Source organism: Cnephaeus nilssonii (assembly GCF_951640355.1).
Source record: "Cnephaeus nilssonii genome assembly, chromosome: X".
Lineage (NCBI taxonomy): Eukaryota > Metazoa > Chordata > Mammalia > Chiroptera > Vespertilionidae > Cnephaeus > Cnephaeus nilssonii.
In genome coordinates this window covers 63,459,295-63,484,831 of record NC_137071.1, presented here as the reverse complement: position 1 = coordinate 63,484,831, position 25,537 = coordinate 63,459,295, and the positions used below count along the sequence as shown (strand labels likewise).

Here is a 25,537-nt window from a genome sequence, read left to right as displayed (position 1 = left end):
AAGGGGCTCAGCCCTCGCAGCCCTGGCTTCGTCCAGAAGGTCGCGGCTGCCCGGTCTAATTAGCATATTATGCTTTTATTATTATAGATAGCATTTTGATACAAATAAAGATTCGCTTAAGAAAAGAAAATGATGAAAGAAGAAGAAGAAGGAAAAATCAAGCTGGCAGAGTTCTGGAACGAAAGGATGGAACAATTATGAACAATGTCCACAAAAGAAACAACAATAATAAACAGAATAAAACATTTGAAAACCAAAGTTATGAATATGATTGGTAGTGAAAGGAGTTTAGAGATAGGAAAGGCAGTTATCAGGGAAAGGGGGTTAGTAGGATTGAGGACATCAAATGAAACAAAATATGATAATTATAGAGAAGATAACAGATATGGAAGACAAAGGAGAGGAGAGCAGAGCAGTGAAGTACTGTGCCAAAGATCACAGAAAAGTCAAGATTAGTACCCAGCTCTACCTTTTATAATTTCTTTGTAATAAACATGCTTATTTAGCAGAGTTACAAATTCTAAGAATTCAATATCTAGCCAGGGAATTACTTCAGTTTGTCAAGGATGTTGTTCATTTAAAAGTTTGGGGTTTTGAATTTTGTTTTGTTTTTAATGCAGACCTATTTTCTTTTTTTTTTTTTTCTTCAAATAACTTTTTTTAAAATTATGGTATTATATACGTGTCCTTATTCCCACATTACCCCCCCTACCCCCTCCGCTCATGCCCTCACCCCCTGGTGTCTGTGTCCATTGGTTAGGCTTATATGCATGCATACAAGTCCTTTGGTTGATCTCTCCCCCTTACCCCACCCTCCCCTACCTTCCCTCTGAGGTTTGAGCAGACCTATTTTCTAATAGGAAGTCTACCTTGATTATGTGCAAGAACAGAAAATGCTAACAAATATTATGATGACATTTGAATAGATCACTACATCTAAAACTAGTCTAGATCAACACAGCAGTAATGGGACAAAAAGAAAAAGCAAGCTATTTCTGAAAGGAGGAAAAAGGGAATTTTTTAAAATGGGACATATTCTCCTCTATCTCATATACTTTCTCTAATATTTCACCCATTTAAATATACAGCTAGCAGAGATTGCATCAGAAAAATACTTACCTTATACACAAATTCTCAAACTATCCTAACCAGTTGCTAATTTTCCCTCTTATCCTAAAGTGAAAGGTTGATGAGAAGGGTCATGGGGGGGGTGGGGGGTATTATATACGTTATCCAAAGATTAACTGGCACTAATCCTTCCAATTCAGGGTACTAATCCACTCAAAGGAACAAGAGAAAAATGGGAAAATCTTTTTGTGTTCATTAAAAGCAATCAACTCAAATTTTAAATCACTAGGAAGAATGTGGCAGACAGGACAGTGAAGCAGCAATTTGGAATATAAATTGTGATGTGGCATACCCCTCTGCATATGAATTCTAACCACTTGACTATCATCCATATGATCATTAAAAATACATAAAGGGTCAGTAGCTAAGTATGTTTTTTCAATATAGCAGGTACAAAAAGTCAATCCAGCAAACTCCTTGGGGACAAAACTGCTTTATTCATCCTGCCCTGAAGGCTGAGCCAGATCAGAGTAAGCCTAGGAAGCTGAATGACAGTTCATCTGCATTTAAAAGAACTATTGTAACATGAGAATGGTTCCAGAATACCCTTATCAGACTTCACTGGTAAATGAGTATCAACCTTTCCTTACTACTAAAAAATCCTACTAAAAATGATGAATACTAAAACAATGTCAAGGTACAAATATATAGAATCCCTCAAGATTGCCTAGGCCAACCACAAATGTTTCAGAAAGTACATCCCTGGATAAATTTAGTCACTATATATTAAAATCATCCCTACTTTATCATTTCCACAAAATAAAATTTCCACATTTAATAAATGTCTTCATGTGTCATGAGCAGAATATTACAATAAAAAATTAATCTGGGATTCGTAAATTTTAAAGAATGAGAATACAATCTGCTTGATGACCATGGTCATTCAATGGACAATTTGAAGACATATTGGTCCCTCTCTATGCCTAGAAATGGCAGAGACCTGCTAGCTAGAACTCCATCTCATAGCATGGAAAATGAGCTTTTACTGTACAATAGTGTACAGATCTCATAAGGTCCCGTAGATGGTTACTTTGTAAAAGTTTATTAAAATGAGGAATCATTACAAGTAAAAATTACCTTCAACATGTTATTATCACTTACAACATAGAAATATACATTCATTCATCAATCTTTTGATGTAGAGCTAAGGCCTTTTCTTTTAATATAGGCTCCTTAGCTGAAGTTCAGAGCAGTCTTCCTTTCGTAAACCACACCCTCAATGTATTCTCTATGCTTTGTATTTTCTTTAAAAGAAAGAATCTAAAGATACCTGCATAGCCATAGATAGGGATCCTCCTAGATTTGTGTTATTTTTCCTAGGTTTTAGCTGTCGCACTTAGACTCAATTCAATGGCAATCTTTTTAGCTGCTTTATCAACTCATGAAAAAGACTTCTATTTAATTTTCAAAGAAGGATCTTATTCTCCTCACACTCACATTTCATCAATTTCATGATGTTTAATTAAATCATATCATTACAATGGCAATTATAGTGAGGATTACAGGTTTGGGAACAAATACATTAGACTCTTTGGTAAGATCACAACTCAACACACAGGAACAGAAGGTAGTTTATAAATTATTAGAAACCAATGCATTAATGATAGTCAATATTTTTCCCAATGAGTAAATTGTCTAAGTTTAGAAATTGTATGTCACCATTTATGGGTAATAAATATGAAAGGACTTTTTATTAATTACTGTTATATTAAGCCCTTTTGGAATATACCCTTCACTCAAAAGGCCATATAAGCAGTCCCAAACTTAAGAAACACGCTTTCCCTATCCTATGTGCCTATCCTCAACTCCAGAAGCCTCTTTATCACTGTCGTGAGTGAATAAAGGCAAGACGAAGAGCATAGAAACAGTTTAGTGCCAATTATTCCCAAGGGTGAACCTTAAATCAGGGCTGCTTATATGATTATCCTCTCCCCCAAACCCTCTCCTCTCACTGTCTGCTTTAGTCAGTTTCCTGTGCTGTTAGCTATTTTACCAAGCTAGTCATTGCTGTTAGCAACCATCTTTTGAAAACAACGATAAATCCAGACATTATTTTAGCACACCTTAGTTCATCTGATACTTAGGAGAGAGAAGTTGTATGACAGAAAGAGTAAGAGAAGAGGGGAGAGGAGGTAGGTAACTTTGGAACAGTGAGGAAGAGGGAAGATTTGGAAGGAGGGCTACAGAGGGAGGGGTGTCGCCTGAAGGGAGGGCACCTTTATATGGAAAAGGGGTAGTACAGAAAGGGATTTGGGGAATCCCAAAGATAAAATTTACCAATTTCAAAATATTGCCTAGGATCAGCCCTATACCTAGAAAAGAGGAAGAAACTCTCTTCATTGTTCCTGTACTACATGTCACATGACTGCTCCAAGAGCCCAGCCTCATACTATTAATAAAACCAGTCATCTACAATGTACATCAGTATGAAAAAAGAGGAGTTACCCCTGCACCTAACCTCCTTATATAACATGTTCCCAAAGAAACAATGTTCTCTGAGATATAAAAAAGAAAGAAAAACATTTTGACAAACACTTTTTGAAATACAACATGTTCCTGGTATTCATAGTAATAAAGAATACTCACAGAGCAAAATTTTAAATATAGAAGGCATAAAGAGAGAAAGAACCAAAGTTACCATTTGCAAGAAAGAAGTGGTTGTCATTAAATCACTGTGTCATCGTGATATGCTACAGCAAAGTATCAACCTTTGCTAACCTTTGACCCCTTTAAATAATAATCTCAGGTACTCCAAGGGTTCTGTTACACCTCGCCCAAGGATTCTGTGTGCACCTCTACCCAGGTTAGATTAAAGTGAGGAGGATATGCTATTTTCTATCTATTCCTGCCAGTCATAATTTTGTTTTTATTTCAGCTTGCATTAGAAAAGCATGTAGCTTTTGGAATATCTTTTTCATTCTAAGCACATACACCCAGGCGGTGTTTATACACTCCTCTAGGAAGTCATCTCCCCCAACACAGGAGGCAGGCAATCAATATCATAGATGTTTCTCTCTCCCCTCTCCCTTCCTCTCTCTGAAATCAATAAAAACATGTATATAATATGCCCCTGGCAAAGCATATATGTATATACTCAGCCCAGCCTGCACCCTCTCCAATCTGGGACCCCTTGGGGGATGTCCGGCTGCCAGTTTAGGCCCGATCCCTATAAACCGGCAGTCAGACATCCCTCTCACAATCTGAGACTGTTGGCTCCCAACTGCTCGCCTGCCTGCCTGCCTGATTGCCCCTAACTGCTTCTGCCTGCCAGCCTGATCACCCCCTAACCACTCCCCTGCTGGCCCGATTGCCCCCAACTGCCTTCCCCTGCAGGCCTGGTCTCCCCCCAACTGCCCTCCCCTGCAGGCCTGGTCATCCCCAATTGCCCTCCCTTGCTGGCCTGGTCGCCCACAACTGCCCTCCCCTGCCAGCCTGGTCGACCCTAACTGCCCTCCCCTGCAGGCCTGATCGCCTACAACTGCCCTCCCCTGCTGGCCATCTTGTGGTGGCCATCTTTGACCACATGGGGGCAGCCATTTGTGCGAGGGTGTGAGGGTCAATTTGCATATTACCTCTTTATTATATAGGATGGTGATGTTCTAAAAAATCAGGAACATTTTATTTTGTTTACTAAAAAAATCTACTTATAAATATTTTTATAATAATTTAATTGACCCAACCTATATAAAAATGCTGAAACTGAGCATTCTATAATTCATGAATTTGTAATTAACTCTTTTGTTTTGAATTCTGAATGCACTTCCCCATGGTGAAAGTTGGGGAGGGGAGGGAAGCAGTAGTTAGTGACTCAGTTCATAGCCTATTTTAACCCAAATTATTAATCTCTCCTGTCTCTAAACCCCAGCCATTTGTATGACACTAATTAAATACTGATGTGTATACAAGGCTTAATTTTCTTATAATATTATAAATTCCTTTCATACCAAGCACCTATATTTCGTAACTCTTTATTCTTCAGCCCTAAATAGAATATTAGGAAACTGAACTGCACTACAATATGTACCAAATAAAGGAATAATGTCAATGGGAAAATGTGTCCCAGTATTTTACTATAAAGCAAAAAGGAGGAGGGTCCAGTAGCAGCAGGGAAAGTTCATGGCCATCATCAACCCAAACATTTTGGCAATAAAGCCAGAGGGAAGGGCAAGTGGGAGAGAGACTGGAGAAGTGAATTGTTTACAGTACCATCACATTTATGGAGGTCACTGAGAAAAAAACAAAACAGACACTATTCCACTCGTGATTGGGCTGCCAAGTCCCAAGGCACCATCAGTGTGAAAGGAAAAGGCCAGGCAATATTTTTGGCTCTAACATAGCAGAGCAGCCTCTGGCATTTGATATGGCCATGTATTTATAACCCAGAGAGTTCCTGTCCTCCGCTTTGGTAGTAATACTCTTTTTGTTTTGAGGGCTCAAAAGGAATTTTGCAAGAATCACAAATCTCTCATGAGAAAGTTGTCTAGCAAAGGATGATTCATGTCCTAAAGACCTATGTCATTTTGGAATAATTTTGCAATCCAACAAGGAGCTTGAAAAATTTTCCCAGCCTATACCTTGCAAAATGATGTCCTGTTTCTATAGCTACGAACCACTGCATAAAAAATAACAATTCACTTTCAGTAAATCACGTGATAGGTAATACCTCTCCTAAGAAATAATAAGAAAACATTCCAAGTTTGGACTAATTATCTTTGTCCTCGACCAAACCAAACACTGAATAACTGTTGGCGTACCATAACAGAAAGACAGTTTACTTTTACTTTTAAGGGGGCAGCTAAACCTTAAACCCTGCATGTATTTTTAAAGTTTTACATTCAAATAAATATAATCATTAATAATAACAATAACATATTTCATTCACGTTACAAATCAGGTTTTGTATAAAAACTAGATTTAAACACAGATTAACACAATTCTTTGATATGCTGGGTATGCGAGATCCTTTGTATATGGACAAATTTTCATTTCTCTAGCTCTTATCTTGAATTCATTTGGACCCCTGTAGTAACAAAAGCTTTATAAGCTGTAGCAATAAAACTAAGTTGACAGTATCTCTTAATACAAAGTTCACTTGTTTAAGTGAATTATTGTAAGTAGTAGACTCAAGTTCAAATCATAACCCTATACTACTTTGCCATGGCTATGAGCAGTGTATCTCTCTTACTTGGTCACAGGAGATTCATGCGTGAAAATGGAAACAACCAAATCATGACAACACTTTAGTGAGGATAATTTTACCTAGTTTTGTATATCATAAATCTTGCTGCTTCTTTAGGAATATTCTGGGGACTGTAATTCAGTCCAGACACAACACATTCAGTTTGACATCAGAGGCCTTGTATGCTAAGTAAGCTACCAGACCTTTAGAGAAGTTGTATTTGGGTGGGGCGGGTGGGGGGGTGAGGGGAGGCAAAAATTTTAGACTTAGAGGCACAGATCTACAGAAGAGTAGTTGGGAGCAAGGGCCAATTAAGTCACTGGAAAACTGTAAGTTAGCAAAGTACATGCTATTTACAGTACATGTTTAATTTCACAAGTTCAAAGCTATCAAATTAAAGCATGCCAAAAGGTATCAGAATTAATAGATGCCTTTATATTTACACTACAACAGGCCAATTACCACGAAGTTTTGACAAAAGATTTTAAACTACGTGATATTTCCAATTATAAAAAGTCTAGGGCAGTGATGGGCAACCTTTTGAGCTTGGTGTATCAAACTTCGCCAAAAAATTGAGCATAACTCGGGTAGTGTGTCACTTTGAGGAAAAAACATTATTTCGCAAATGTTTCACCCTCAGGAGCAGCAAATGTTTCATCCTCGGCATGCGGCTGCCTTGGCGGCCTCGTGTCATCAGAAATGGCTACGCGTGTCAGTGCTGACACGCGTGTCATAGGTTCGCCATCACTGGTCTAGAGTAAGGTCTGATAACATCACTCCCTGATCAGATACTCTATCTGGGTTGCAGAACGAAGTCCAAACTGTATAGAGATGCATGCAGTGCTCGGCCTGATGGAGCCGCAATCTCCTTCCAGACTGACCTCCACCGCTATCGCATGTAAATCAGGGCCTCACTAGGCTAGCTCTTCTTTTTTAATTTGTTATTACAATTGACATATTATATTAGCTTCAGGTGTACAGTATAGTGATTAGACATTAAAATAACTTATGAAGCAAACCTCTTGATAAGCCTAGTACCCATCTGACACTCCACATACTTATTATAATATTATTGACTATATTTCCCTATTCTGTACTATACACCATGGTGACTGTTTTTCTAACCAGAATCAACCTAAGTGTCCATCAAGAGATAAATAGATAAAGAAGTGACATATATATATATATATATATATATATATATATATATATATATATATCAGCCATAAAAGAATGAAGTCTTGCCATTTGCCACAACATGGATGGGCCTAGAGATTATTGCGCTGAGTGAAATAAGTCAGACATAGAAAGACAAATATCATATGATTTCACTTATATGTGAAATCTTTAGAAATCAAAATAAATGAACAAACAAAACAGAAACAAACCATAGATATAAAAAACACTTTGATGGTTGCCAGATGGGATGGGGGTTGGGGAGATGGGTGAGAAAGGGGAAGGGATTAAGAAGTACAAACTGCCGGTTAGGCTAGCTCTTCATTCCTCAAATTTGCCCTAACTTCCTAGCCCCTGGCAGTTGGCATACTGTTCTCACTATAGGGAATTACCCCTTTCTCTCTCTAGCACAGTTTAAGGAAAACTCCCAGCACTTTAAGACTCTCTTCTATTGCCAATCTTTCTATGAAATCAGCCTTAGTACTCCCAGCACTTTTTACCTCTCAAGTAGCACTTACCACATTCCACCTTGCACCAGAGTTTTGTACACATCAGAGTCTCCAATGCTGTGTTCCTAGGGGGCAGGGACTATTTATTTTAATACCCTAGTAATGCTTAGTACAGTCCTGGGATGGGTTTCTCCAAAACGTTTATTAAATGAGATCAAGTACTGAACAAGAAGAATTTCAGAGCTACAACTTTTCCAGCTGAATAGTGTGTCAGTAGTAAACTAACTGTATTTAGTTCTAAATTAGATGTTTGTGGACAACTCCCAGCCAACTTCTCAAGTTCTATTATTTCTCAACCAACTTAATCCAACAATGATGAAATATGTTAGGATGCATTTATTAGACTCCGAATAAGGTTTGTGATAGGAAGAAAAAATAAAATATAAAATATGAAGTATATTTTAACATAACAGAAAAAACATGATAGTTCATTTTTAAATTTTAAATATAGTCTGTTACTTCTAAGAAGAAGGTAGCATGCTACTACAAAATAGCATGTATTTTGGAATCAGAATCAGTTAACCTCTCTGAGAGTCATTCTCTTTATCTGTAAAATGAGGGAAATAACTATACTTACCATACACATTTATGATAAAAATTAAGTAAGATAGTGATGTACAGCTCCCAGAAGAATGTCTGAAACATTGTAGGCACTCAATGTTAGTTCCCTCTCTTTACTTCACTTTTGAGTTAGTGAAAGATGCTTCATATGATCACCCATATTCTGTTACATAGCAAATTTAGTCATAGCCTTCCCTCCAAGACATGACATTTTCAATCAATGACCCTTAAAAAAAAATACAAGCCTTTACCGAGCTCTCAACTTATATACATGATGATCCCTCTACTGAGAATGTCCTCCCTTGCTTGCAACCTTATCAAACTATTCTTCATTCTCCAAGACCCAGAGTCAAATGTGACCTCTGTGAAGTCCTCCTCTTCATACCCAGCACAGTATGTGGCATTTCAAGAGCACTCTGCTGACACCTATTATTATAGGACTTTACTTTACACTTGTATGTCCTTTTCTCGCTAGGCCACAAACTCCTCGAGAGTAAGACCTATGTATAGTTGTATTTGCACCTTCAGTATGATGCCTCATTCATAATGAGAATTTGGCATGTGGAATGATTGCACACTGTAAAGAACATTTATAATAAGCATAACTGGGAACATGGTCATGCATGCCACAGAATGAAATGGATCTCAGAAGGGGAATGAGTTGATCATGTCACTTTCAATCAGGTAATATAGATTTTAAGAAGTTATATGAAGAAATAGAAGGAAAGTACTTAGAATTCACTGAAAAGAGAAAAAAAAGTTGAGGTTATTTCAGGCAGACGGGGCAATGCAGCTAATATCTTCACTTAAATAAAGGGCAAATAGAAAGACGAAAAGAAGATAAAATTAGGTAGCCTAACAGTAACCCTAAATATAAAAAATAAACTTGATCCTGTCAAATTGAGTGAGTAGTCACTGACTTTCACTGGTCAAACAGGGAAGTTAACCTTGATTCAACTGAACCAGAAATCATAAAGGTCAGTCAGTGACTAATATTATAGTAATATAGTCTGGTGATAAGTGAGGCAAGAGTAAACCTTATCTTGAAAAAGTAAACTATAAATACTGTGTGTGTGTGTGTGTGTGTGTGTGTGTGTGTGTGTGTGTGTGTCTTGATCGTCCTGTATGCGTGTCTGTCTTGCTTGCTGTGTGTGTGTGTGTGTGTGTGTGTGTGTGTGTGTGTGTGTGTGTGTGTGGTGTGTCTGTTTGTTCAGGTGAGTGACATCAAGTTAATTTTTATTTTCCCTGAAAAAAAGAAAGATTATTAAAACAAACACTGCCATAAAGAATTCCAGGTTTCAGATGGATCTCAGAAAAATGAATCAATTTTTTGCTGTTTTTAGTAGAACTGCATCATAGTTTGGAAATGTGTTTCACCAAACAATGATAGTGTATAGAACTTAGATGTCAAAGTAGCTGGAAAGGTTTGGCCTCAACTGCATTCAGGTAGCATTTGAAGAGGCATATGAGTACCTGCAATTGTATGTGGAGAAGAGCAGATAGAGAAAGAAAATTTTGAGATGGGAGGCAAGGAAGCTGTTACTTTGGGCAGTCAACCAATCAAGAGGCAAAAGTTGCCAGATAATTCTCTACCATGGATTCTAAAATCTGTACAGATGAGTTAAAAGTGACTAGTATCTAAACTTGTTGAGGTATCGTGGAATCAGCAGGTGGAAAAATAGGAAGAGAAATAATTTTTTTAGAGGGCAGAAATGAGATAAGTGATCAAATGTATAGTTTACAACTACAAAATTGTAAACAGTACTTTCCAGCAGATTTCCTGTAGAGGGAAGAAAGGAAATGAAAATAACATTGGTTGGAGTCAATGAAATAAACAATGCTTCCTTGAAGACAGGGATGATCTGGCCCCATCTTAATATAGAGGAAAGAATAGAATGGAGAATAAAGAATTGCTAAGGAGCCATAGGAATTTTCATCCTAAAACAAAAAGCCACAGGATCCCAGGCAAGGTTTCAAAACCTTGGCACTACTGACATTTGGAATGAAATAATTCTTGGTCATGGGGGGCCGTCTTGCACACTGTAGGATGTTCAGCAGCATCCCTGCCCTCTACTCACTAGATACCAGTAGCACTCTTCCCCATTTCTGACAACCAAACATGACTCCAGACATTATCAAATGTCCCCTAGGAGGTTAAACTGTTCCCCAAAGAGAACCACTGCTGTAAGGAAAAGAAGAACATATTTTGGGGTCAGAGGAATACTACATTCTTCTTTATATGTGTCCAAAACACAAAGCTCTTTGGGTTATATGAGGTAAAAAACTAAAGAAGGACATCAACAACCAGAATCATACTTGGAGACAATATGAATCTGTAAGAATAGATGAGAGATACTTAAAAAAATAGACATTTTTAAACACACTTACCTTAATTATCAGCTTTCCCAGTTATTTTACTATGTTTTTATTGGTTTTAGAAGGGAGACGGGGAGAGAGAAACATCGATCAGTTGCCTCTCACACAAGCCCTGACCAGGGATCAAACCTGCAACCTTGGTATGTGCCCTGACTGGGAATTGAACCGGTGACCTTTAGGTGCACGGGACAACACTCAACCAACTGAGCCTTACCAGTTAGGGCCCCAATTATGTTTATATCATTATGTAGCTTAAGATAGCCTTTACCTTATTTCATATTTATTGTACATACTAGGTAGTTCAATGAAAAGAACTAACATAGAAATTTTAACTCATTAAGATTAGTGATCATAAGTGTGAAATCACTGAATTTCAGGCATATACTGGTATATTCATGATCTACTTTACTCCACATTTTCTAAAGTTAAAGTCCTTCTTTTCCTTTTGGGAGGAACTAGAACTCAAATCACATTAATGCATTTCCGTATTACTTGGCATTAAACCTATGGTTTAGGGCTCTATTACTTGTCACACATCAACGCAAAAAGAGTTTGTCACAACACTTTCAGCAGCCTAATTAAAAAAGATAGCGCTTGGCTGAATATGTCACACTTTTATAGCAGCCAATCTTTAGGCAAAGCAGGCACAGGAAGCAGCAGGAGAAGGTAGGTGGTTCTTGGCACTCCCCTAAACAAGAAATAATGCATATTGTGTACTTGTGTAATGGGAGATTAGCATTAGTTTTTCCAAAGCAGTTTTACTTCACACAAAATTTCACAAACAAACAGAAGGGGAATGGGGAGGGGAAGTGAGAAACTAAAAAATGAAGCAGGCAGCATGGCTTGCAATGTTCAAAAGCGACTCTCTTCATGGCTAACATAGAAAGAACAAATAAGAATTGCATGCATTATGCAACAGTAGTAATAGGCCTTGTGTTGACCATGAAATTATTTAACAGAGGCCAAACTGTCAGACTGGTATTTTTTTAAATTATTTTTTAAATATGTTTTTATTTCAGAGAGGAAGGGAGAGGGAGAGAGATATAGAAGCATCCATGATGAGAATCATTGATCGACTGCTTCCTGGACGTCCCACACTGGGAATAGAACCCACAATCTGAGCATGTGCCCTGACCAGAAATTGAACCCCTGGTTCACAGGTCAACGGTCAACCACTGAGCCATACCGGCTAGGCCAGACTGGTATTTTTAAGAATTACGTTCGTGTATCCTTAAAATCCACAGCCATATCACTTTTATCCTCATGGTCTTTGCTAACAATGGTTACATATCTGACCCACTACCTTCAGGCAGTGATTCAAAGAATTTTAACTTTTATCAGTGGCATTAAAATGAATTGTCCTGAACTCTGTCTTCTAAATTATACATAAGCATACTGCAAAAGCTAGGCCAGGTCCAACCATCGCCAGTCGGAGAACCACTAGGTCTTCAGGTCAAATTAAAGCTACTCTGAAGTTTAGGGTCTTAGGTGCTCTAGAAAATCATAGTTTAAAGCAAGGGATTTTACAGTCACACTGGTCTTGAACTCCAAATTCACCACTGTATATCCTCAGGCAAGTTACATATGTGCTCTGAGCCTTTCTCCTTACCTACAAAATAACAGTTGTGAAAATCAAATGAGTTACTATCGATGGAGGACAATGTCTCTCACCATCCTGAGCATCCTGCACATTCTTGCTGGGGAGGCCAAAACGGAAAGGCCCTGACAACACTTTCCCCATTTCTCAGGGCTTGTTTGTAGCAAGAAACCCTAGATGGAGTAATGATACCTCCCCTCCCCAGACACAGAGCAGGCTTGTGTCTGATTACTATGAAAGTGATAAATCTGCCAGGCTGGTGTGGCTCAGTGGTTGAGCATCAAACTATGACCCAGGAAGTCATAGTTCAATATCCGGATAGGGCACATGCCCGGGTTAATGGGCGCGATTCCCAGTGGAGGGAAGGGGGCATGCAGAAGGCAGCCAATCAATAATTCTCTCTCATGACTGATGTTTCTCTTTCTCCCTCTCCCTTCCTCTCTGAAATCAATAAAAATATATATTTTTTAAACAAGAGGTAAATCCTCTAAGCTCAGTGTTCCTCCCCTATAATGCAACTCACTACCTGTGTAGGGATCCATCCTGATCCATTTCATGGGACTTAAGACCATAGTGCACCAGTGTGTCAGTGATATTCTGGCTATTGCTTTTGCAATGAATAATAAACTGTGTTTTGTCTCTGATCCAGGAGTCTTGTGTCTTCTGCAACCATCCAGAAAACAGCAACAGGTGGGTAAGCAGGATTAAAACCCAGACCATACATAGTTCTTGCCAAATATATGCAAGACACTAAGAATAGCAACCAGTATACATGAGGTTGTTCATTGAGAATCACCTCTGGGTAGGCTTGAGTACTGTACTTGGTCAGTGAATCAAGGCAAACCACCCAGGAATTAGACTGACCTAGAGCAGAGCCAGCATTCTTTAGGGTCCTGCATACAGAGCATGGTTAAAACATGGATGTGAACTTCACTGAACTGGGCTAACTCAGACTCCCAAAACAGGACAGTAACATGAACTAGGATTTTCACCCATTAGCATTCAGCATTAAACAGTTATCTTTCATGTTTGTTAACTTTCCATCTAACTGAAACCCAGATGTCATGTATTTATGTTAGGGCAGATTCATTACTGCTCTCAATAACCTTTGATTCCCAGTATATTAGAACTGAATGGAACCTGGAAGACTGTTTATTTCAACTCCCTTATTTTACAGAACTGACACCCAGAAAGAAGATAGATAAATGACTTACCTAGAGATACATTTTCAAAGTAGTCACCTTACTCTCTACATGATCTCTTTAAACTGCCAGGGACTAACTCTTTAAAAAAAAAAAGTCTTAATAGGATCAGTTAGATATCCTACTTGCCTATTTCAACTCTGTATATAGCATATGAAATACTCTTAGATTCTATAAAATAAAATGTGGAGTCTTGAAAACGTGAAGTAATGGTACTAAGATCAAAATGTAGTTTCTACTCGTTTCTGGCAACATGGTTGGCGACGAGGCAATAGCATTCGCTGAAACCAGTAAAAACCACAAGGAATCAGATGATCTTCAGAGTCAGAAACACATAAATGCTAACAATATTTAAAGGGAGGGAGTCGAAAGCAGGAATTTGTAGCATAACATATCTTGATCCACAGTTAGCTACAACAGAGCTGGTAGAAGAGTGTGGAAAATCAGGCCTGAGCCCTGCACAATTCTGACTTTAAAGTATAACTAATGCCTCAATTCCATTTTATACAGAGATACAGACACTTAAAAACTTAGTATTTGGCCTCAGACCTACTCAACTTACATAAAAATCGAGCCCTTGGATCTCTCAGAAATTCATAAGACCATCTGAAATGGTTTGATGAAGCAAATATAGGCTTTACTGAGAAAGCCTAAGAATTTAGAGATTAGAGAACATGGGTTGGCCCTGTTTTGATAAAACAAATACATAAAAAGCCAAACCACCAGCATGGATATAATATCCAGGCCATTTTTATTTTTTTTTTCATTGTAAAATTATTCTTCCCTTTAATAGCTTGTTTAAAGATCATTAGCTTCTCAACCAAAGGGGAGGAAAACTGTAAGCTAATGCACTGCCGATGAAAAACAAGCTGTGAGGTCAGCCTAAGAAAAGATTGTTTCTACTCACAAATGTTTTATGTACACACTGACTCTTCTAGAAAACATTGATTTTTGTAATGTACTCAGCTGCAGAGCATATTGGAGTAAATGCTTCTGCCAAATTTATTTTAACCCATCTTAACTTGCTATATGTTCTGGCCTTATATCACGGGCAATGTATATGAAAATAAATTGAAGTTATGACACTAACTTCCCAAAAATGCAGTCTATCCGTCACAGTCTGTAACCATGTGAAGCGCATGGAACAATAATATCAAGAAAACTACTGGGAAGAGTGCAGAAAGGGAGGTGCCTTAACTAAGAGGAAGTAATGAACAGAGTGAACCAGTAGCCTAGGTCCTCAAGGACACAGGCCTCTACATTTGAGGATTGCAATAATTTAAAAGCACATGTAGCCAGGTTTAGGACAACATGTTCCATAGATATACGCCTTTTTTTTTTTTTTGCCAGAATCCATGACAAATGGAAATACCTATTCTAAATGAGATACTTAAACTCTGTCCTGTGCCTTGCTAAATTCCCCATCAGGTTTCAGAACAAAATCCATCTGGTTTAAGTGTAGTAGCTAGCCCACTGGCACCTTTGTGTGCATTAGAAAAGGTGGCCCCCTGAAAACATAGTCTTGTGACTGGGCACATGATTTGGTAAATGCTATGACCTCTATGGTATCTCACCCTTGAGTTGGGCCCCACCATACACAGTGGCCCTGGTCTTTAGCACACATATACTTTATTAAAGTTCAAAATATAAGTGTAAAGTCTACGTAAAGCCTTACTTTCTATATATAGAATCTTCCTAAACAGCTTCAGTAAGCATAAAATCTCAAATGTTTAATAGCATATTATCAGTGATTGAGTTCAAAGCACATAAAACACCACCTCCTTAGCTTTCGCTCTCCTGGACAAAACAAAAGGAGGAAAGGCCATCTGTCCAGCCCAACAATTATCACTCATCTCCTGTTTGGAGGAAAATTACCCATCTGATTGGGTCAGTAAAAGGACAGCCTAGAAGTTGCAGAGTAGAGATGGATTACTAAAAAGTTGAGAAATTATAAGCCTATCACCTCCCAGCACAATAACAGCACTAAATTGCTCTGTGGAAGACAGTGGTTACACAATTTCTTCAGTAAATCTGTGTGGAGAGTAGGCCAATTGCCCAAGTTAATTCTCATACTTACCCACGCCACCCATACCCAGCTCTATCACCTCTTAGTGTAGCGTGGTTTTCAATTTTAACCTCACAAGTGTTTAAATAAGGAACTTTAACAATTCAGAGTTCCTCATCCAGATTCAGCAACCTAGAGTGTATTAAAAGGGCTAAAAACAAAGACACCTCAAGTACCAAAATAGCATTTGTATTGAAATAAAAACTAGAGCTGGTAACATAAACTTAGTTGTGTGTATGTGTGTATCAAAAAGCTAGATGAACCCTTTACATAGAACTCAAGGACACATTTCCTTCAACATTGATCTACAGCATTTCTCTGGGAGGAAAATTCTTAAACCCCACCCCACTTGACAAACTGCAAATGAAGAATGCATGATTACCCAACCAGTGAGTGGAGCCAGAAGTCTTAATCTGCTCTATTTCCTATGGCACATAGCAGCTATTCTAAGCAGAATCTCCACACTTCTATAGTCAACCTTTCCAGACACTTCTACAGAATTAAAGATAGAAGAGCATTTAATTGGATGTGATACTTTATGGTAGCCCTTTATGTAGAATAACTTTGACTATGACTTCACCATTATTTTAAAGCTGTATCTGTTAAAGGAGCTCAGTGACATGTACGTTAATTAGGCACATGTTAGATTAAAATCTAATTATTTTTAGGCCATTGGGGATATTTGATTATGAATTGAGTGTTAGATGATGCTAAGGAATATGTTAATTTTTAAAGATGCAACAGTGACATAGTGGTTACATTTTTTTTTAAGTCAGTAATTTTTAGAGATGCACACTAAGTACCTAGGAGTAAAAGGACATGATATCTGGTATCTGCATTAAATACTTTAGCAAGAAACAAATAAAGGATGGATGAAGCAAATGTTGAAAATCAAGGTAACTGTGTTTATTCTTGTGTTATTATTTATTAATGATTGCATTATTTTCTATACGTACAACTGTATACCTACTTTTGCCTCATCCTGTATGTGGGTAATGGGTATGTGGTGGTTCATTAGACTATCCTTTCTACTCTAGAGTATATTTGAAATTTTCATGTTTTATAGGCTTAATCAGCCCTTATTACAAAGAAAGTAGAAACTTAATTTATCTATTACTTTTTAAAAATATATATTTTCTTGATTTCAGAGAGGAATGGAGAGGGAAAGAGAGATAGAAACATCAATGATGAGAGAGAATTATTGATTGGCTGCCTCCTTCACACCCCCTACTGAGGATAGAGCCCAAAACCCTGAAACCCGGGCATGTGCCCTTGACCAGAATCAAAGTCAGAACCCTTCCATCTGCAGGCCAATGCTCTATCCACTGAGCCAAACCGGTTAGGGCCCCTCTTTCACTTTTTGGTGGGTGGGAGCAACTAACAAGTTAAGGACAGATAAAAATTCCTCATAATTTGGAGCAGATCTTGACCAGAGCTTGTGGATATCTATCACAGAACAAGAAATAAGATTTTTTTTTTTTTAAAGATTGTGCCCAATGTCTTTTCTCCCTTGGGTGAGCACCAGGATTGCCAGGTGATTGACTCAGTAGCCTTTGGGAAACAATTCAATCCTAATGAAGTCATGGATTCTACCCAGGCTGCCTAAATAGCCACCTAGAAGCGTGTCATTTGAAGTAGGCACCACACCTGTCAGAGCTCTAACAGCAGGAGAAACTGGCAGCCAATTTGCTGGTCTGTATTTAGTAGCAAGGTAGCTGCCTCTCCCTAAAGCAATACAGAAAAGCCTTCATTAAGCCAAAGCTTGTGCAAATGGTGATTAGTAAGAATTTTGTTTTCTACATTTCTTTCATGAGAAAGGCACCAATACCCTTTTCCCCAGGCTTCTTCACGTAAGCAAGCAAGGATCGGGATTCGGTTGAGTGTCTGTCCAAGCTATAGCCAGAGTAAACCATTTATATTGAAACTGATGCGGCCTGATCAGGTAAATAAGTTTTAAATTAGTACGAGTAGATTTCTTTCTATTACTTACATCCTACCAAATAAAATAGTAATATGCAAATTGACTGCACCTTCGCTACGCCCAAGCCACGCCCACCAGCCAATCCGGATGAGTATGCAAATTACCCAACAAAGATGGCGGTTAATTTGCATATGCTGAGAGAGGGAGGAGTGAAGACTGAAGACAACTTAGAAGGAAGAGGGAGGAAAAGCAGAAAGCAAGGTGGCTGCCAGGGGGAAAGCCCAGGCGGGGCGGAGCGAGGTGGAGCGGGGCGGGCGGCAGTGGCGAGCGGGTGCAGGCACTGTGGCTGCAAAGGCAGTGGCAGCAGCAGCGCACTCGGCCGCAACAGCCGCTTGCAGGATTTTCCTGCAAATGGGCTACTAATTAATAATAAATAGCTATGTGAAAATATGTCTGGACCTTCCTTTGCATGCATCATTTTTTGGGTAATCTTCCACATGGGTGTTTTCTACAAGATGCCCACTTGGATAGCAAATATATAGTCATAGTTCAAGTCACCTGGCCATCACCTTAGTTTCTTCAGGCTTGAGGCAAAAAGAAAGTATCAAACAGCCAAAATCTAACAAAAGGAACTGGTCTCTTCTGCATGGCAGACTGAATTTAGGAATAGGAGAAAGTTGGGTCTTCAATAACAATCTCTATGGTGCTAGAGATAACCAGTAATATTTAGGCAAATGTGCTGGTTCATGTAAATTCACATATATTATATATGTACTATTCTCAGCGCATCCTGTTATTTACAGTGTTCTTTGAGACCAGGTTGGAAAAGAATATTATTTCACTTCAGTGACATGTTACTACTGAGAGCTAGGTGGATTACAATTATAATTGTTCCAAAAAGGAACCCCCCCCCAAAAAAAAGAGAGAGATTGAATAATTTTACTCCTTCAGAGTACCTGAAGCATAATGACTCAGTGTTATTGCTAACTTTGACAATAAAAGTGCTAGCTTTTAAACTTATCTCTAGATCAGACCCCTTAACACATCCGTGACTCAGTTTCCTTATTTGTACAATAGCAGCATGATTCCTGACAAGACAGGTGTCATAAATATATAATTTTAAGTGCTTCTAAATCAAAGAAAACCCTGAATATGGTTCTTTATTAAAAAAAAAAAAAGTACAGTGACAAAAAAGTTACACTCACATCTTACATTCATTCAATGGAAAAAATTATTAGTAAAAGGACAGACAGAATGCATAATGCTCTAAATGGACAAAATAATTGTGGAGAGAATAAGGAATCAATAAATGTATAACCAACCATATTATGCTACTTTATCCTATACTAAAGGCCCAATGCATGAAAATTCGTGCAATAGTAGGCCTGCCTTCCCCTGGCTGCCGGCACCGGCTTCCCTCTGGCACCCAGGACCCGGGCTGCTTCCCTCCTCCGGCTGCCTACAGGCACCTGGGACCCGGCCGGCTTCCCTCCGGCCCTGGCTTCATCAGGAAGGATGTCCGGAATGATGTCTAAAAGATGTCTGGTCTAATTAGCATATTACCCTTTTATTATTATAGATAATAAAAGCCTAATATGCTAAGTGTCCAGTTGGCCTTTCAACCAATCAAAGCATAATATGCTAATGATATTCTAAGGCTGCTCAACCGCTCGCTATGATGTGCACTGACCACTAGGGGGCAGTCAACCAGTCGCTATGACATGCACTGGGAAGATGCTTCGACCAGTAGATGAGCTTGCTGCTGGGGCCCGGCTGATAGGGACTGAATGAGATAGGCTGCACGTGCCCTGGAGCCCTCCTGTTGTCCCTCCCCAGCTGGCCAACTTCCCGCATCCCTCCTCGGCCATGATCATGCACCGATGGGGTCCCTCGGCCTGGCCTGTGCCCTCTCACAATCAGGGACCCCTCTGGGGATGTTGGAGAGCTGGTTTTGGCCCAATCCCGCAGGCCAGGCCGAGGGACCCTACTGGTGCATGAATTCGTGCACTGGGCCTCTAGTATAATAATAATGATAGAACTATCATATTGCAAGAAATCCATTGGCCATCCAACCACAATACATTTGACTCAGGTAATATAAGGGGTTAACAATAATGCTCTATATATTTGCATAGCAATATACAATTTCCTAATGCTTTCTCAGTCAATTACTGTGTTTTAGCTAAACCACTTTGTGAAGCAAATCAGGCAGACATTATCTCAGGACTGGCAGCTATTAATCAAAAGGTATAAACTTCTGGTGTTAAATGGCACATCAGAGATCACAAGCAAATAAAAGACTTGACAAACACTGGAACTCAGGTCCTTTGGCCCTCCATTAAGTACTCTTTGCCAATAATATAGTCTCCTACTAATAACAATAAAATCTTACTTGGATCATCATCCATTTTGGTACTGTTTCTCTGCGTGGAAGTTCAGGCTCTGATATCAGAATAGTCCAAACAAACAAGGGAGTAAGGGTGTTCTACCAGCCAAGAAGTTTCTTGAATTTCAAAATTAGAGAAATGACACAAAAAACAATGTACAGAACAAGTTCACTTGATGGAGTATGTGCACTAAGTTTAAAAAAAAAGGCACATAAAAGTAAACATTTATTTTTTTTAAAGCCTCTTTTCAACAATTTACACTCTCAAAATGTCTGGCCTACAGAGAAAGAATTCCTAACAAATAATAATTTACTGAGTAGTTTTACACCCAAGTGCTGTCCTGCAAAGTTTTCAAAAAAAGGCATACAGCAGGACCCTTGCCAGAAGCGCTTTAAAATCTTTGCAGATACAAGATCAGCATATAACATTCAGACTCAAAATAGCTAGGAGCTCAAAATAAAGAAAACCTTCAGTAAGGTGAAGTAATCAGTGAATGTTTAGTGGGAGAATGACAGCATTTTGAGGCAGGAGCTGGGCTGTGAACCACAGGTGAGATTTCTAAAGGAGGACCAGAGTGAGCATTTCAGATGTGTTGAAGATGTTCAGGGTGGGTGGCAGGACAGGCCATGAAATGACAGGAGGAAACTGAGATGCAGAAAAACATGCGGAATAAATGGATGAGCTGCGATTGGAATCCAGGTCTCCAACTACAAATGTCCAATTGTTTTACACCATTCTGCTCTTCCTAATTGGTCTTCTTGCCTCCATTCCAGCACTCCTCTCCAAGAAATTCTCCATTGTAGTGTTTCCTTCTGAAACTCAGTTCTAATCTAGTCAATCTCCTGCTTAAATCTCTTAAATGACTTGCTATGGCTTTTACAAAAAAAAAGCTGAACCTCTAACATGACATACAAATATGCATCATGATCTGTACTCTGTCTCTTTTCTAGTAGGCCAACCATGTGTACCCTTTGTTTCAGCCATTAACACCTGCCCACAGTTCCTTTATTGGACATGCTACTGTTTCTCTGTTTGCATATGTTGTTCTTTCAACTTAAAATGTCTTTCCCTTGCCTTTTTCAATTAATGGCCTATTCTTCAAGCCTTGGTGCAAATGTCACCTACTATATTAGCCCTTCCTTACCACACTCCAGCATCCATTTAGATTTAGATGCCTCCCCATGATGATTTCACATCCTCCTCCTAAGCAAGTTCCAATCATTACTTATCACACAGCTCTTTAATCCATTAATTAACTTCTCTGTCTCCGTTCCTCTTCCTCCCCTTATATCACTAGCCCTAAGAATAATGCCTAGCACACCATATATGCTCAGTAAATGTTTGTTAAATAATAAAGTTCAAAATTTATCAATTAAAATCAAACCGAATTTAGCCAATTAAAAACCAATAACCAAATACTCAGAAAGTTATTTAATAACCACAAAATTAACTTGTTACTTCAAGTTACTAATTTAACTCTACTATCAAAGGAACCAAAGGCTTCAGGAATCATACAGAAACACAAAGTCAAAACACAAAAACACCACAGAATAATAAGCCACTCTACACCACTGTGTGTATGAGGGGTGTTAGTTCTACCTTAACACTAGCCTCTCTTAATGGTTAGGTCGCTGCCTTAAACATGAGGGATTCAATCATACCCCTTCTAGAGCTCTCTCTAATTCTCGATTTGACAAAATACATTCCATGGTTGACATCAAGATACTAATTAATCTAAGACTCATGCTATTGGACGAGATGCTACAATCTGGGCCTCACCAGATAGTTACATGAAATACAAAGCTCTACTACTAATGCATTATTCAATATATGATGAATCCCAAATAAGGTTGCCTTTATTAAAAAGAATCAAAATAAAAGGATCATTATAAGGAGGCACAGATACGAATTTTGTTAAATTTGACTTAATTAATCTTAAACAGAAGTCATTAAAGTCCTGAAATGTCTCTGAAAAAAATCTCATTAATATCCATCAGAAGCTGAGGATATAAAGAAAAGCATAGTTCTTCAGTATAGAAAACATGCCTGCCTTCTCCAGTTTTCAGAACAATGAGGAACTAAAATGAAAACAATAGAATCATAATCCTCAAACTTTATGAATCCACTATAGGATAGCCATTGAGTTAATTTTTCTACTTAGTGGAAACTTTCACCTTAGCTAATGCTATATTGACATTGTGTAATTAATTTCTTTTTATCCCCAGGTGAATTATCTTCAATATCAGTCAGTCCTGTAGTCAGTGCTATTTCCCAGTAACTTCAAGTGGAATTAACTGGCATTTCCTGTTTCCTTTTCTCTCTCTCTCTCTCTCTCTCTCTCTCTGCCCCCTCTGGTAACCCAATAGTTCTTATTCTTCTATAGGTGACAGATGCCTTTGAGAAACTGATGAAGGCTATGGGGCCCAGAAAACTGCATGTACCTACCTACCTACCTACACTCAATTTTTTTCAGACAATTTCAGGAGTTTAAGAACTGCTGTCCCCCACAATCACCTACACAAATAATTTCTATTACCATATGGCTTTCTTTTATAATCCCACATGCAGACGAACACATGCACACAATTAAGGACTATTATACTGATTAAAAACATAATACCCAAAATAATAAAACTTAGTCTAGATAAAGCGTTATCTTACTAGCAATATTTTAAGAATTCCATGTTAACTTTTATCTAAAAGGCCTTTGAAGAAAATGTTGAGCACTTCAATAAGACAAGGCAAAATAAGGAGTAAGGCATTTATCAAAAGAAGTTTACCAAGTCTTGTTGTTTGGTCAACTTGCTTGTCTCAAAATAGTGCTGAAATATCTTGCTAAATTTGTATTTCTGAACTCTGATACATCTGCTCGTAAAATCATGTAAGGCCCAAAGGTTATATTTGAGCAAAAAAAGAAAAATTCCCACTGATATTAACACTTGGATTTAAATACTTGTTCTACTACATCAAGCTATGCTCAATACCAAACAGTGTCAGCTAGGAACTGAAAGTGACACTACCTCATAACTATCTAGTTACCTTGTCAAGCAAGTAAAACATAAAAGGTAACACAGGACAAATGGCCAAAGGAAAGAGAAGAATATAATCAAGGTGTTATTTACCAACAGGCAGAGGTAAGTGCTTGCACTTGGGAGCATACTTCCTAAAACTGAAAGGTTCTTGCTGGTTGCACCAAACTATTCGTGGAAACTATCAAATCACGTTTATTTTTGCTTAAACTTTTAATCACTGTTTAAACCACAGTTTTGTGCTGGGTCAAAATTAAAAGGAAATATGACCACTCTTTTACCACAAACTGATAAATTTCAAAATCACAACATCAGAATTTTTAAGTACAATAAACTTTGGTGATACACTCAAAAAACTTTTCCAACTTTCATGACGGTGAGGGTACCCATTAAGCCCAGATAGACAATTCACAAAGACCTTGTGACTCAGTTTCTTCACTTGTAGTTACTGGGGTTAACAAGACACATCAAGTAACTAAATTCTCAATTTGCCTCAAGTTAGGGTGGAATTGATGAGACTTGCAAGTTGTCATTTTTTTCTACCCAACCGGATCCTTTCCCACATAATGGAAGGCTGTATATTTCCTGAAACTATAACACTTTGACCACTGTTTTCCAATGTGAAAGGCAAATAGGTGGCAAGAGAAGTTATAGCAGGTACACACCAAATTGGCCAGATGCCATAAGAAAGGCTTCAGTTAAGTCACCCTCTCCTTCCTAATTATAATCAAGTTGCTGGTTAAAACCGAAAACTAGATGAGCAACATGTGGCTTGTGCTTCCGAGCTAGACGAACAACGTTAAGACAGGAGTATCTGCCGAATTTGTGCAGGCAAACCGTTTCCCCTCCTGCCACCCGAATTAGAAAGTTTACCAAAAAAGAGGAACCCTTTTTACTGATGAGTAGAGGGAACTCTAGTATTTCCCAATGTAATACCGGGCCCATAGGTTTCATGCCTCTGCACATGAAGTCCGTGGCAGGAAATGGACTGCTGCCACTGGTTCACACACTCAGGGCGGCGGGACTTGTGCTGACTGCCTTTGAGAGTTCTGAATCAACTAAGTGGAAGCGCTGGCTGCCTCCGCCTATTCATACACGACAGTTGGTGGTACCTCACCCAGCCTCCAACTCCCACGCTCCCCCCACTCTTCCAAAGAAATGTTTCTTGGGAGAGCACATGGAGAGGCGGCGGGGGGGCGGAGGGGGGGGGAGACTCACGTAGGCGTCTCTTAGATTTCTGGTAAAGTGGAAAGACGGGGCGGGGGTGGGGGTGGGGGGGCTACGTTGTGTGTTTTTTGTTTCGTGGGATTTTTTATTTTGTAAGTCTGTGGGTGGGCTCCCAAGTATTTGGACTGCAGGGAAGCGCGGTTTCCCAGTCCGGACCCTCAAAGGGACCTTAGAGGCAAAACCCAGCAACTGACAGGAGTGGGAAGGGAATGGAATCGCGCAAAGGTTTGCGCCCACAAGTTAGACAAACAACAGACCCTGCCCAGTACTCCGGGTCTCCCCAAGTTGGGGTGGGGCCTTTCTCCTTCCCAGGCTGACACGGGTGAGAAAGGGGTTAAGTGGAGAAGGGGGTGCTCTTCCGCCCCCACGCCGTCTCCGCGCCTCGGCGTGGCCGCTCGGAGCGGCTCCCCGAGTTGCACAGCGAGGTCGCGGTCACCCTTGGGAGGGGGCCCCGGGTGCCCCCGCGTTCAACGGCAGGAGGATCCCGGGGCTCTCGCTGTCCCCAAGGCCGGCGGGGGCTGCGGGAGCACTCACCAATTTGGGTTTGTTTTTCGTTTCCTCTTCGTTGGCGGCCCGGCTCCCCACGCTCCGCTTGTTGCTCCGGCCCCCACTGGGGTCCTCGCTGCCGCCTCCCGCTCCCGACGCCGCCGCCCCGGGCTGCTCCATCTTTCTCCGGCCCTGTCACCTGTGCCCCGCAACCCCACCTCTCCTCCACTGAGGAAGCCCCTCGGGGTGGTCCCGCGGCCCCACGCAGATTCGGGGAGCACCTCTCCCTGGGAGGGCGTGTGTCTGTCTAGGGAGCAGCAGATTTCAGGCCCTCGGGACTCCGGGATCCCAGGCACCCCTGACGCCACACGCCGTTGCCACTACTCGGCGCCGGGGCAAGCCCTGCCCCTGAGCAGCTGCAATTACCACTACCGCCGCCGCCCTCAGGGCGGTGTTTAGGGTGGGGAAAGTGCGTGCCTATCTCTTTAAGAGGCCTCCACACACGTGATTCATCAAAGTGCCCGCAGTCAGCGCCTGGGCGCCGAGAACTGCTTCCTACTCCGGGTGCCGAGCGGCCGGGCCACTGCCACTGAGCATGCCCGGCGCGGCGACCGGAGCCCAAGGAGAGGACGTTAAGCTGTGGTTAAGCACTGATTTCACGTCCTGGGGGCCTTGCGTGGGAAATGGGAGGGAA

At 39.9% G+C, this 25,537-nt stretch overlaps 1 protein-coding gene across 3 annotated transcripts in view; it reads right to left on the bottom strand.

Moving 5' to 3' along the window:
* The window catches only part of DIAPH2 (diaphanous related formin 2), a 981,952-nt gene extending 956,675 nt beyond the window's left edge, over positions 1–25,277 (bottom strand). For 2 of the 3 annotated variants that reach the window (XM_079765112.1, XM_079765113.1), the window contains exon 1: positions 24,892–25,276. In XM_079765112.1, coding sequence (XP_079621238.1) covers positions 24,892–25,023 — 132 coding nt within the window. In that variant the 5' untranslated portion in view covers positions 25,024–25,276. Of the gene's footprint in view, positions 1–24,891 lie in introns of all 3 variants that reach the window. The other variant, XM_079765114.1, reaches the window with a different exon arrangement.
* Between the last annotated feature and the right edge of the window lie 260 nt (positions 25,278–25,537).